The sequence below is a fragment of the Phytophthora sojae genome, assembly GCF_000149755.1.
Source record: "Phytophthora sojae unplaced genomic scaffold PHYSOscaffold_1, whole genome shotgun sequence".
NCBI classification, from domain to species: domain Eukaryota; phylum Oomycota; class Peronosporomycetes; order Peronosporales; family Peronosporaceae; genus Phytophthora; species Phytophthora sojae.
The window spans coordinates 4,377,759-4,392,651 of record NW_009258115.1 but is presented as its reverse complement, the minus strand read 5'-3'; the positions used below and the strand labels follow the sequence as shown (position 1 = coordinate 4,392,651).

At 52.2% G+C, this 14,893-nt stretch overlaps 1 protein-coding gene across 1 annotated transcript; it reads left to right on the top strand.

Moving 5' to 3' along the window:
• Positions 1-7,553: 7,553 nt before the first annotated feature.
• On the top strand, positions 7,554-8,159 carry PHYSODRAFT_473509 (hypothetical protein; the record flags this gene model as incomplete). Its single annotated transcript, XM_009516718.1, has 1 exon — positions 7,554-8,159. One exon carries the CDS (start codon positions 7,554-7,556, stop codon positions 8,157-8,159), a length of 606 nt encoding a protein of 201 aa, XP_009515013.1.
• Positions 8,160-14,893: the final 6,734 nt, after the last annotated feature.

The following is a 14,893-nucleotide window of genomic DNA, read 5'->3' as shown; positions in this document are numbered from 1 at the left end:
GACTCCCAAGAAGTGTAAACACTTCTTGCCAAAGGTGCGCAGTGAAGCGCGGGTCTCAATCCGATACAATGTCGATCGGCATGCCATGGTGTTTAAACACCATGTCGACGAACAGACGTGCAGTCTGCTTCGCAGTCACTTCAGCGGGTACCGCAGCAAGATGTACCATCTTGCTGAAGCGGTCAACAAAGACCACAACGCCCGTGTTCCCCTGACTGTCCGGGGGAAGACCGAACACGAAGTCCAAAGACATGGACTGCCAACACTATCGTGGAGTTGGTAGTGACTGCAAGGGAGCCTGCGCGAAAGGCGCAGGCTTCACACGTTGACAAACCTCGCAAGCACGGACGTACTTGCGCACCCATTTGTACTGGTGGGCCCACTAGAAGTCTCGCGTGAGAAGAAGGTATGTCTTCTCACGGCCCGGATGCCCCGCAGTCGGTGCATCGTGATACTCGTACATGATCCTGAGTCGCAGGTCATGGTCATTGGGCACGACAACGCGGACCGCGTTGTCGTCGACTGCACTGTAGAGTAATAACCCGTCGTGCACCCGGTAACGGTGTGCACGAGCACGAAGATGCTTCGGCAGCTTCTGACGAGCTTGGTCAGAAGGCGCTGAGCCGAAGGCCAGCAAGAGCTTCGCGCCCGAATCGTGCGCGAACGCGACCTTCACGTTGTCCAACAGTGACGACGTTGGGGTGCTCGATCGCATGGCGTCAATGGCATTGACGTCGGCATCAGTCGTGGCGTAGTCAGGTCGACGCGAGAGCGCGTCGGCCGCCACATTGAGTCTTCCGGGTTTGTACTCAACCCGGAAGTTATACTCTGCGAAGAATGAGAGCCATCTCGCCATCCGTTGCGAGATGTGCGGCGACTTCATAGCCGTCCGCAGCGACGCGTGGTCTGTGTAGACCACGAACGGTTTGCTTCCGAGTAGATACACTCGCAACTTCGCGAGTGCGTACTTCATGGCAAGGAGCTCCTTGTCATGTACCGGGTAGTTGCGCTCAGCTGGCTTCACCTGGCGCGATTGGTAGTAGACGACACGATCACGACCCTCGTGATCGTGCTGCATCAACACACATCCGATTGCAAAGTCGGATGCGTCACACACAACGTGGAACGGGCGATCTTGGTCGGCCACCGCCAAGATCGGCGCCTCCGTCAAGCCCTGCTTGACTGCATCGAAGGCCTGCCGACACTCAGCAGTCCAAACCCACTCGGCGTCCTTCTTCAGAAGCTGTGACAGCGGGCGAATCGTGCCAGCATAGTCTTTCACATACTTGTACAAGTACGTGACCAAGCCAAGGAACTGTCGCAGTTCCTTGACGTTCGACGGCGTCGGCCACTCAATGATCACTCAGGTTCAGGGCGGACACCGTTCTTCCCGACGAGACACCCGAGCACGGGTATCTCGCTCGCCCCGAAGATGCACTTCTTCAGGTTCGCATAGAGCTTGTGCTTGCGCATGAGCGCAAGCAGCTTCCGGAGATGCACCTTGTGCATCTCAACATCGCTCATCCCGTCCGCAGCCCGGCTGTGGACGAACACATCGTCGAAGTAGCTCGGTGCGAAGTCGCGCACCGAGCGCAACAAGTGCGTCACGCACCTGTTGAAGGTCGCAGGGGCGTTCTTCAGACCCTGCGGCATCACTAGCCACTCCCAGAGCATGCCGCTCGGCGTGCTCACTGCCGTGAGAGGGATATCGCTCTCACGCATGAGGATTTGATAGAACCCATCGCGCAGATCAAGAGCACTGTAGATAGTGCTCCTGGCCATCGAATCGATGATAACATCTTTTCGAGGTATCGGCGTCTGCGCCGGTATCGTCGCATCGTTCAGCTTGTTATACGCATGAACGATGCGCCAGCCGCCCTGTGGCTTCTTGACACAGAACGTCGGAGCACTGTGCAGGGATTTCGATTCCCGCACTTGCCCAGCTTTGCGACGACTTTCGAAGAAGTTGTCGATCGCTTTGACCTGCTCTCGCGGCAGTGGCCACTGCCGCGTGACACAGTACTTCGTGCCCGGCACGAGATCAATCTCGTGCTGGATTCCCTTGTCCTGCGGAAGCTCCGCAGGAATCTCTTCCGAAAGTACGTCCGCGTACTCCCGTAAGATCTCGTAGTAGGGACTCGTCTTCTACGAGTCCCAGCTCTGCTCTTCAAAGCGCTCCTTCTTCGTCTTCGCACTGAGAGTGTCCTCGCTCTCAGTGGTGGTCTCCATGAAGAACTGCCTCAGTTCTTCATTCTCGCTCTTCGTTCTCTCGGCGTCCGAGAGAATGCATATTTGCTCGATGCGTCCATCGTGCAAGTCACGCGCGAAGCGCTTCCAGCTCATGACTGGAAGCGAAGTCAACTCCGACGCTTGCGTCGGAGGGTTAGCGAGAGTCATCTCCCTGTACAGGAACCCGGCACAGTTACGCGTCAAGACGTTCAACGTCTCGACGTCCGATTTCTCAGCCTCCGTCTGCACGACAGCATGCAAGTTTTTCCGGTGCGGGACGTTTGCAACCGTCCGCACCGCCTGCAGCGTCGGCTCCCGGAGCCGACACGCCATCTTCACCTCGACGCCTGTTATTGGCGGAGCCCTCCATTACGGAGGGTGCGTCGGCTCCCCGAGCCGACGAATCAAATTCGTCCAAGCTGTCGACTCCCGGAGTCGATGCGACTTCAATACCTCGACGCCAACCGTTGGCGGAGACCCCCATTACGGAGGATACGTCGGCTCCCCGAGCCGAGGAATCAATTTCACCCAAGCCATCGACTCCCGGAGTCAACGGCGTTACGTCACCTTGGCTCTTATTATTGGCCAGACCTGATCCAATCAGATTCGCGTCAGCCTCCACGGCTGAGGCGTGTGACTCGCCTGCGTCATCCGTGCTCCTTGAGACCGGAGACTCTTCCTGATTCGCTGAAAAGCGGGTGTCGACCTCCGAGGTCAACACATTTCCTTCATTAGCTGTCGGCGGCAACGCCGACGCTAGCTGCTCTTGCGCGCGTGCTCGCGCGCGCCCAGGGCGCTCCGGGACAGCGGCATTAGGCGCTGTCTCGAGTGGGGAGTCGCGCGCACCTGTCGGTGCGTGCGTAGCGGCAACAGGGCCATCGCACACTGTTCCGCTATCGCGACCGAAGCGCACGAGAGTGCGCTTCTCCCAATCGATGACCGGATCATGCCGTGCAAGCCACGGCATGCCCAATACGATGTCAAGCTTATCGTCCATATTCAGGACGATAAAGGTCTCGACAAACTCTTGATCTTCATACGTGAAGCGCACGCGTACTATGCGCTTCTCGGTCTTCACGACGGCACCCGTTGCCAGTCGTACTTCCAACATACTTCGAGGTATCTTTAAATCCTCGAAGTCAAGCCTTGATAGACTTCGCAGTCGAACAAAGTTCTTCGACGCGCCCGAATCTACCAAAGCACGGAGAGAGCCGCTTGCTCTCATCGAGTTCACCTTCGGGATGACAAGGTCAGGCTTGTCATCTTGGTTCTTGCAGTGAGAATGAATCTCACTGGGGGCTGCAGTCCTCAGTGTCGCGTGTCCACGGTCGACACGCGGAACTTCATTACCAGTAGGGCGCCCCGCGCCTACTGGCGTCCAGCGTTTTTTCTTTGGTTGCGACGTTGCCCGGCACCGCCGCGATAGCCACCCTGCTGGTGCACGGGGGCCGTGCACTCCCGAGCATAGCGACCGACTCTACCGCAACGGTAGCATCGCACATTGTTTCCCTGTGACTGCTGGGGTCTAGCAGTTGCAGCACTCGAGAGGACCATGGGTTCTGGGCCTCCCGCCCTCCCTACCGGGCGTGGCTGTGGCCTCGACACATGTGCATGCAGCTTAGCCTGCCGCAGGCTAAACTCCTCCTGCATTGCAAGAGTATTTGCAGCTTCGAGAGTACTCGGGTACTCACGGAAGAGATAGGTCTTCACAGGCCCATCTCTCAGTCCCTTCATGAACGTGACGACCTTGGTCGCCTCGTCGATTGGCTTGGTCACGATGTTCGAGACCAAGTACCGTGCTCTCTGAGCGTAAGCATGGACGTCATGCTTGCCTTGCTGCAGGTCGAGAAACTCCACCCTCGACCGGAACTCGTTTTGCGGTGGCTCAAACGCTTGCCTGAGCTCTTCCTTGAAACCCTCGTACGTGCTGAAGCACGTAGGATCCGAGAGTAGGCGTCCATACGCCCAACTTCTTGCACGTCCGCCAAGACATGACATGGCGAACGCAACCTTCGACAACGGGTCGACGATACGTCGAGCCGCAATGGCAGTGTCGAGTTCGACAAGCCAACGGAGGAGAGGTTCACCCTCTCTTCCGACATAGTTACTCACATTGAGCTTTAGCGATTGCGCGCGTGGTGTCGTCCCGGACGGCACCGCGGTAGTAGCAGCAACATCGCGTTGCTCATTCAGGATGAAACCCAGAGCAACATCGTGTTGCTCTGTCGGCGTTAGCGTACGCAGCATCGTAGCTACAGCTGCCTCACTGGAGGGCCTCCCACTCTGGATCCGACAGGTGGGGACAGTCAGCGCGTGCAACGTGAGTTGCAGGCGTAGTGGGGCCTTCCATGGGTACCTCTGTATCCATGGGAAGGTTCTCAGCTCCGCGTTCGTGCGGTAACATACGAACTCAGGTAGTCGGTCGTTGGACGGACTACAATGTGCTACCAGGTGTAGTGGGCCTACTTTGGCTCACTACTTTAGCTTACACGTGTGCGCACGTGTTCGAGGAAGCGTAGCTTGGTTTAAACTAGAGTTAATTATACTCGGACCTCCGAGTATAGATTAATTTAAATAAACGATCCAAATAATGTTTTCGGGTTAAATGAGAACTGCTATTTTTGTTTTATGTTTCTGACTTCTTCTAAATGTAATATTCTAAGATAGGAATCTGCCAACGGCTGGTTAGCAGAATTCCAATGCTATGCATGTCGCTCATTGGCTAAAAGATGCTGCTTTCAGCCAATAGGAATCCGTCGTGGTGGTCGTAAATGTATGTAGCATTTGGTGTGTCTACACCAAGGTCGAGAAAGTCTTTCAAACCTCTAACAGACGTCGTGTATGTTAGAGTTACAAGTGACTGTAGTGTAGCCACTTGTGCGTGTAACCCTGTTACAGTCTGTGCCTTTGCAGCTGACGGTCTCGTCGTACACGTAGTTGGTCTGGACGCCGTCGTTCTCGTGAAATATGCCAAACACATTAACGTTCACTAGTGAACAGAAGTACCACTGCGAAGGCGTCGAGGACACCGACGGGATGGTCAAGTTCTGCCAGAAGTCCATCACCAGAACACCGGTATCGTTCTCCCTTCCGCCGTTGCGAACTGCAGTCTTGTCACGCTCTACTCATGTCTAAAAAGTAACGAATAAATCAAAACGATATTAGTGTCCATCGAGAAATCAAAATGTTACTAACATCCATTTGCACTCTTACCGCATTCGACGAGCTGATTCAGTGTGGTGCCCGAGCTCTTCCGTCTCTTCCGCCGTCGGACCTCCACGCATTCTCGACTGGTAGATAGCACAGAGGTCGCAGACGTTGGATCGTGGCGATCGGATCCGAATAGTTGGGCAGTGAAGGCTGAGCAGCTTTCTCATGGTTGCAGGGGCAGGTTCCCGGCCCGCAGCGCGATCAGCGCTACGTAAGAGTGCATCTCGTCGTAGATTGCGCCCCACGTGAAGTTCGCAGGCAGCAGCGTGTAGTTCTCGCGGCTGTAGTACTTTGTAATCTTGCCGTCGACAGTCTTCTGTAGACGGACACGTACAGGAACCATGCCACCTACTTCTGCGGCAAACTCTTGAAACCACTTCACCAGCCACACGACGTCGACCTCAGCTTGTTCCCGTGCGCCTTTGGGGCGATGTTACCATCACGAACCCTTCCTTTATAGCGCTGAATAGTGAGCGGTGCCACAGGGACGGCATACTTGCCCGATAAAGGGCAAGTAGTAGTGAAAATTTTCTCGTGCCCCGCCACCACGACGCCGCTCAACGGTGTCCGTCTGCATCAGCAGTGCCAACATCGTGTAGATACTGGTCATTCGCTCCGAGCGAGTCATCTGGGAGAGTGAGCACACCAACCACTCGATTTCACGCGCCTTTCCTTCGAGGCAACGGCGCTCGCACGCGTCTGCCTGTATCAACGCAGCAACCTTCTGCTGCAAATCGACCTCAATCAAATTGATGCTTATGTCCTCTTCGTCCTCGCTGGCGCTTTCCACACTCGCGCCGATCAATCGTTCGTCTTCATCGTCTTCTTCTGCACTCATCGTTTCCTCACTCCAGTCCTCATCCGCGCTGTTGTCGGGATCGTCGCTCTCGGCCGCGCTGCTTTCCGGATCGCCTTCGCCGCTGCGACTTTGCTGGACTTGTTCAGTGTCTTGTGCAAGCTGAATGGGTTCTTCAGGCGTCGCAGCGGTAGCAACCGCGCTAGGAGGAAGCGACGTCAACGTCAGGGGGATCGACGGTGACTGCAGCGGGCTGGAGGAGCCTCCTGCAGGGCTAGAAGGAGTAGGGCTTAGCGGCATGGCAGCGATCTTGACGGTGGTTGGCAAAATCGATTGTGCGGGCGTCCCAGTTCGATTTAGTGACGGCTCGAATTTTCAAAACACAAAACCCTCCGTTTCTCAAAACTTCATTTAAGTGCGAAAATTAGTAGCCCAACTTTGAAGGCTATTATCTCGATAACTATAAAAGGTGGATTAGTAACATTATGTCAGCCGCCGTCTCATTTTTGGTACATTGACTTGACGTTTGTATGTGTAGTCCCCCTTACATTGATGCACTCACTTTTGCTTAGCTTTTTCAAGGGTACATTGCTGCATTTACATACCTGATATCAGTTTAGACGGAACGGGTTAGGGCTGACATTCTGATTGAGTCGCCCAGGGCCATTTTTGACCAAAAAATCCTGTGTTTACTGACATTTCCAGAATTCTGACGTGGATAGGATTTGAGATTTCACTGCACAAAGATGCGGATTTTAGTGACTGTATGTCATTAAATCGGAGGTACACGATATAGAGGGAACTTTCCAAATAGAGAAATGCTAATCTGGCTCAGCAACAGGACGACGGGTGCAGCTTTAGCTGAAATGCTACAGTTTATCGGCTGTGATGATGTGACTAAATTCCTCGTCGCATCCGTTCATACCCTGATTTAGAGCGGAGGAAACACGGTCAGCAAGCTCATATACGGGAGCGTCAGACTCAGTTTCCTACAGTTTAATAAAAAAATAAGATTGGACAGACTCTCTCTTCAAGTTCGTGCCAGCCAACTAGGGCATCATTGACCTGCTCGAGTGCAGTCACCACTAGAAGCGGTAGTGAGCGGTTGCGAGGAGCGTAGCCGCAGCAAACCCGCGCGGGGTGCCCGCGAAGGAGGGCCGCGCGGCATTTGCGTAGGCGGGCCCAGCGACGAGCATTCCAGCGAACGGACCCGTTGCCCCAACTCGGAGTTAGTTTTCTATTGCGGGGGGGGGGGGGGGGGCTGGGGGTGCAACCCCCAGCTCGCAATACACTTTTTACATGCAATGACGAGTTCTTCATGCAGTTCTATGATAATAGTGTTCCTAATCGAAGATGTGATGTCGGGTCGGAAGCTGCTGGTGAGATTTCACCAACTGGGGTTTCAGCAATACTGGCAGTCATTCCAACGCTTACAATCGCCGAAACTTTTGTTGACTTTGGATCTGGGATCGGCAACGTGGTTGCACAAGTGGCATTGGAGACTTGTGTTGGGAGATGCATCGGGATTGAGTTCCAGGACAACTTGGCAAACATGTCCAAACTGCTGATTCGTGGCGCACGCGTGGATTTCCCGAATTTATCCAAGGTCACGATTCACGAGGCCGACCTCAGAGCGATGAGCCCAGCCGTACGCGAGGATATTGACGGGGGCAGTGTTTTATTTGCGAACAATATCGTTTTCGAGCCTACAAGTTTTGCGGCGCTGGAGGACTTTGCATCTTCAGCAGCAGGTTTGGTCCACGTCGTTGTCATGGCAACAATTTGCGGCCGGCACCGCCCAACCTGCCCGCGCAACTTCTGCTCTGTCTGGACGCTCCGACAGCGTATCGACGTTCAAGTGTCTTGGTCTTCCCAGCTTCATCACGCATACTGGTACACCAGGGTTGTAGAGTCCTACATCTAAGTACCTCGCGCAGAATGGAAAGGGACATTCAATATACTTCGTTTGTCAGACATGTTCATCCCACTGTTCATTACCTGTAGAGCCAATAACATATATCAGCCATTGTACACATCTACATCAACGTCTTGCACGGACATCGTAGCTCTGACCGCATCCCCCAAGGTCAGAGTCACCTCCATCGCCTGAAAACCTGCTGTCGATGTCGCTGGCGACGCCGCTGACGCTACTACCGGCGGCAACCTGCGTGCGGACTGCCGCTGTCGTTGCGCTCGCTGCCCGAGCCGAATGCCACCGTCGCGTTCGTGACCATGCCAGCGGAGACGCCCCCGATCACATCCAACACGGCCACGGTCGCCGCGGAAGCCTCCGAGACCATGCTGTTGACGGCACACACGGCGGCGCTGCGTGCTTGCTGCCCGAGATGCCCGCAGTCATCGCGTGCTTGTCGCCGCCGTCGGAGACGCTCCGGCCAGGTCCAGGACAGCCGCCATAGTCGCCAGCGTCGCATCGGAGACCACGGCGCCGCCGCTTCACAACTAGGAAAAGCCCCACATAATCCACAAGATGGCGCTGTGATCCACGGTACTGCTCTTACTAAAGTTTTGTTAGGGTGCTGTTCTCACGGTACTGCTTCCACTGATACTTTTGTCGATTCGCAGCGAATCACAGAGAAGCAGTAAAATGACGCCTCACGTATCTTTTTGATCGAAAGGTCGCTTCATACCTCCCATCACGTATACTTTTGATCAGTTGGCCTCGCAAACCTAATACAGCAAAATGATACCTCATGCATCATTTTACCCCGTTTTACTTAAAGTTTGTATGGTGTCCCTTCAAACAGAAATGTATGGCGTTAACGATAGGGTTAATATTCACGAAGATCATGGACGTGTACGAGATTCCTGGAGTGACCTTCGATCTGGCGGAAACTATCGCGGCCAAGACGGTGAAAGACCTCCTGGCAAAGTTTGTTCCTGAAGCCCGGATGAAAATGAAATGAAGGGAATCACCTTCCCGTCAGGAAAATACTTAACGGATAGCGCCAAATAGCGTACCCTTCCCGAATTGAATACCTCCTCTCAAATCTGATAGAATGTGCTCAGTATACAAAGCTATTGTACCTACGCCAATTTGTATACCTCAACCAAACCGTATAGAACGTTGAGTACTTATAATTTTCTTGAAATTTATGTGAAGTTTAGCATGTAAACATCTTTTGATTGGCTAAGAGACGTCTTAAAATTGAAAATCACCCTTTATTTTCCGTGTAAGTATTACTTTGTCAAATACGGCAAGCAAGATCCGGTTATTTTTTATCTTTTTAAAGACCACAGTTCAAAAACTGACACTTGTATTCGGTACTGTTTGCATTTTGTGTAACTTTACGCAAAATTACCGTAAGGTACCCAAAGAAAAATGGTTTTGGTTGTTGGTCTAAGTTCTGCTTGCATCTAACGGCATGAGAGACGTTGTGAACCAACTCTGCGCAATCTATGGATGTCTCCATGGTTTGAAGACTGGTACATACGTTGGCAGGTGGCCATCAAAGAGGTTTTGCAGAACGTAGCTAGCTCTACACACAATATTTCAGACTTGAATGCGTCGGAGCTACTTTGGTAGTATAACCCCCTTCCTATTTGTATATCTTTCTAGATTTGACAAGTGTTCAATTCAATAGTATGCGGTATACAAATTGGCGTTTTCCGTTAGCTACCGTTTTTGCCATCGGTGTAGTGTCTAGGAATCGAAGCACACACAGCTTGAACTCGTACGTACTTAAGTAATCGCAACGAGCGCTCGTACTGCTTTGGCCGCGCGTCACCTTCACTTTTTAAGCGCGTTCTACCTGTTCGCGCCATTCAAAATGGCGTAAGGCAACGAGCGCGGCTATCAGGCTCCGAGATTGAATGTCTTATTTAAAAGTGTGAATTATATGGCTTTCATTGGATAATCGAAAGTGTGCTCTATGATATATATGTGCTCTATGATATTGTGCTTTGCAACCGGTTTTCCCTCCTAATTAGTGCACTAGATAGTGTTCGTACTTAGTGGTAAATCATAGTGGCTTTGAAGTCGTGTTTCGAAGCCAGCTTGGCTCGGAAATGGCACTTTCGGAAAGTGCCAAAAGGATGCTAATCCATGCTGGATGTGCTAAATCATGCAGGAGATGACATACGCGCGAAGAATTATGTTTCAAGTAAATTGAAGCCTTTTTGAAAAAGTCTAAGTAGGTGAATGCATCAATTTGCAAGTAGATTGCCACAGTCAAAAATAACATTTTATCATATCCGAATTGAACGTTAATTTTATGGGCAAAAATAACTGTTTTCCAGGGCCAAGTAATATCGTACGAAATTACCTTTTTAGAGTAAGAGTGTCGTAATGCTAATGTGTAAGTTTACATCATCGCTTCGTAGAATTGTATGCACGCAGACCAAACTAACGCACTTGGTTCTGTATTAAAACTTCGTCGGCCGCGCGTCTGATAAGTACAGTTGGGTTTGTTGAAAAGTCTGAAAGCAACAACCTACGACTCGTAAGTTTTAAAACGGACGGGCATTCTGAGCAGGCCACGCCTCTGTTAAGTACTCTTACGTTTATTGTAACGTACGACAGCAATAACTTACGACTCGTAAGTTTTAAAACGGACGGGCATTCCGAGCATCTCACTTCGCGGTATTCTGAGCTTCTTGTCGTACATTTTGAAACGGATGTTCATACTTTTTTTCAGTATCTTGGGCCGGAGCTTAGCAACACATCTCTGTAGGAGTTTCATAACCACCTCGTTTAGCCCGTGTTCTCTTAGCTCGCGAGTTTTCACTGCAGGGCTCATTCGTCTTTTTGTCGGATACCCACCCAACTACACGCCTCAGCACCTCTACCACCTCTCCTGTTTCGGTCACCCGGACAATGTCTTCGCCCATGATCACCTCATCCGCTGTCGAAGAAGCGGACATCGCCGAAGTCATCGAGATGCGCATGCTACGACCTGAGCTAGATGTCGGCTTGGATCCCCTCGACCCCTCTTCTTACGGCGTAGTTTCCGACCATGGGAACAACGTTGCGTCTGCGACGCTTGAGTAGAAAAAGGCTCTGCTGCAACGCTGTCGCGAGTTTGCTCGAGCCCGTGGCTTTTCCATTCGCGTGGCCAACAACAGCTATCACTCTCGTCGTCAAGAAGGAAACGCCAAGTACACTTGCAAGGCGGTGAAAGGGCAGCAGCAGCTCATTCCAGGCAGCACTGCCAACTGCCCATTTTTCATTACGGTGTACGGGATCCGCAACAACTGGAAGATAACAAGGATGTGTCTGGCCCATGACCACTTCAGACACGGCGGTTTTCAGGGCGATACCTTTGTTGAAGGCGGTCTCGCAGGAGATACCTCTCGTCAGCGACTTCGCGATGTGCCCTACCGAGCGATGAGGGGCGTCGTTGAGCGTGAGTTGCTCCCCTCTTACAGCGGAACGTGGGCCTCGGGCACAGGGCGGGCTATCATCGACTTTTTGATGACTAAGGGGATGATAACGAACCGAACTGCGGCATCCAAGATCAAGCGGGATCTTCTCGAATCGCTGCGCGACGACGTCGTCGGGAGTTACCAGAAGCTGGAGGGATATCTAGCCATGGTGAGTGATGCGAACTCCAAGACAAGCTACGGGTTTGGCAGGCGCGAGAATGACATGTTCAGAAGGGCTTGCGTTTTTCTAGGGGCATGCCTTCAAGTACACTGCCGACACGTCATCGGCCTGGACGGAACACATCTCAAGGGTGATATGAACAAGCGCGGAGTGTTTCTGTTGGCGACCACGAAGGACCTAAAAGGCCATGTGGAGAAGCGCGAGAACAAGATTTGTTCTCTGAGAAATGCGGCATAAACGATCGACCAAAAATCAAGGGGATCAATGATCGAGAGAAGGGCGACCTGAACAAGACTGGGATTGCGGAGATCGAGGAGATTCGACGAGCGATCGAGGCACCGGGATGATACTCGCACGTAGGCGGGGTGTGGAACCAGGTAGATCAAAGCTGATCGACACATGGAGAGTGGTGATGCCTCGTCCCACACCGATCGAAGAGGCGCGGTGCGAAGGGCGCATGTCGAAAGCGAAGGACGTCATGCACGAGGGCAAGATCAACGAGCGACATCGTAGAGTGGGACGGCTGAAGACCGAAGTGGACTGATCGCGATCGAGAGCTGTGGATCGTCGATCGTCGATCGCCGATCAGCCAAGATGGGGAGCACATGGGGGCGAAGCCAGGACAAGAATCCAGTAGTTGTTTAGTTGTAGGATGGTAGGTGAGATGGTAGTGGTAGCGAGACACCAGCTAAACATAAATTAGAGCAGAATTTGCACCGAAGAGCACAAGTCCCTCAAGTCGTCAAGTCCCTGGAACTACATTGGCCTCGGCAAGCATCGACACTTTGGACAGTGAGCTAGTGGTACGGTTAAGACTGGATTAATACATTGGCCAGCTTGACCTACTCTAGCGATCTATTTCTTGTGTGCGAACTCTCGATCGACCGGATACTGCTTGGCCGGCGATCGTTTCTCCTCTCGATCAACCTCGATCCCGCTATAGGAAGCGGCAAGCAGCTCACGAAAGGAAGGAACACATCCGGAAAGGCAACTACAGGCCGTGGATCGACTCCAGGCCGACCGATCGGAGCGAACAACCCTCGATCGGAGCGTATACTCGGACGCAGAGCGAAGATTCCCGCGCTGCTCCACAACCTATCCCCGCGTCACGCCAATATATTCGATCTTCACCAGATTTTGGCCGATCCCGCTATACCACATCCACATCCTAGTTATCGGACTCGCTATTGTCGATCAAGAGGATTACTCATTGGAGCTGGTTCCTGCAGAACATGAAAGACGCGCTTCAAGACGTCTCGGCGTGGAAACCTGTGTTCGTATCGGACAGACAGAAGGGTCTCCTGGCGTCTGTGACGGAGTTGTATCCGGATTCCGGACATCGATTTTGCGTTGGGCACATTATCACCAACATCGAGAAGAAGGGCTCCGCGCTGACGCCGGCAGAACAGTCACTTGTGTTTCAGATGGCACGTAGCGAATGCGAGAACGACTACAAGTTTTACAGCTCAAAACTCTCGGAGACTCGCCCTTTGGCTGTGGAGTATCTCGCTGGAATTGACAAGTCGCACTGGGTGACATACGCGTTCAACGAGAAGTACAACCAACCCTCTTATGACGAGGTCACTTCCAACCTGTCCGAGGCAGCGAACAGTTGGTTGGGCAATGCAGTGCGGTCGTCCTACCCCTTGGAAGCTTTCGAGCAATACTTCGTCAAGGTGTTTGAGCTGTTCGCCGAAAGGCGCCGCACCTCCTCGCGACAGAAGGGTCCAGGTAGCAACGCAGGACACGCAAGCACCTCCCAAGGTGAGCCGTACGACGATTGCGAGATTGACGTGATGAGGACCACCCCTGCAGCCTTCTCGGACTTTCTCCTTCCCACCTACAAGAAGAAGCTCGACGGGATCATGGCTCTTACGAAAACCCTGCAGATTTTGCCGTGCCTTGATGGCCAGTACATGGTGCGATTCACGGACATCAGCAGCAGACCGGACCACGCCCATCTGTGGCGAACCGTGAACTTGATCGAGAAGGAATGCAACGTGCCGACGCTGGCAAGACCTGATGTTCCCGTGTCCATGCAGTCAAAGCTGCAATTCATCACGGAATGCACGTGAGCGAGCTTTTCGCCTGGAAGGAACACACCGTGTCGGTCGCGCGGTGGACATATTACTACCAGTTTGTCCCGACCGTCCGCTCGGCGACCATCGCTCAGGATCTTCAACTGCTAGTACCTGAAGTCATCGTCACTGAAGCTGACTTAGGGAAGCGTGGCATGAAGCCGGGTCCAAAGCCGAAGAACAAACGCAGGTCTGCACGACCAGGTTCTGCGGCGTCGCCTGCCATTGCTATGACTCAACAATACTAGAGCTGCAAGACGTATGCAGTAGAGTCGTAAGTCTTTGCAAAAGCATAACAAAGCAAAAATTACATTTCGAATTCTTAGTGTCAATACGTCGAGAACGGACCTTGGTTTTCTTAAAATTCTTCTCGTACGAAAATGATATCATAAAATTCTTATTTACCTTTAATAGAACTTGGATCGAAGGAAAGTATTATACACGTGATAGTTCAAGGATAGATAATATACTGCAAGGATAAACTTAAGTGAAAGATATTATATCTGTAATATCGTACGAATGTGTTACTTTGATGCTTACTGTGACTTGACGAAAATTGGTATTCCATAGCAACAATTCGCACGATCGTACGACTTTACTTCCCAGTAATACAACTCGTTCTTGTGCGCTATTATTGATACTGACGCAATGTAAATGAAAGAAGTATATACAACAAATTTATTATCATTTGCTGCTTAGACCATTTCATCAAAATAAAGTGAAAAAAAATATTTTTAATTACTCAAAAATGAAGAAAATAAAGCTGTATGGCTAGCCGGATGGCTACATCCGAATGGGAACTCTACACGTAGGGCCGTTAGCTACATCTTCGGCCTGAATGCTTCTCGCCACGTACATTGACATGCACTCGGCACACATGGCATGTCAGCAGCGCGGGGTGACCGGCGCCACTGGCGCGTACTAGTAAATGGCGCAAGTTGATAGGTCCTCGTCTTGGTCCTCCTCCCCCGTAATGTCGATCACCGTTGGGGGAGCTGGTGCCGAGAAAACACGACG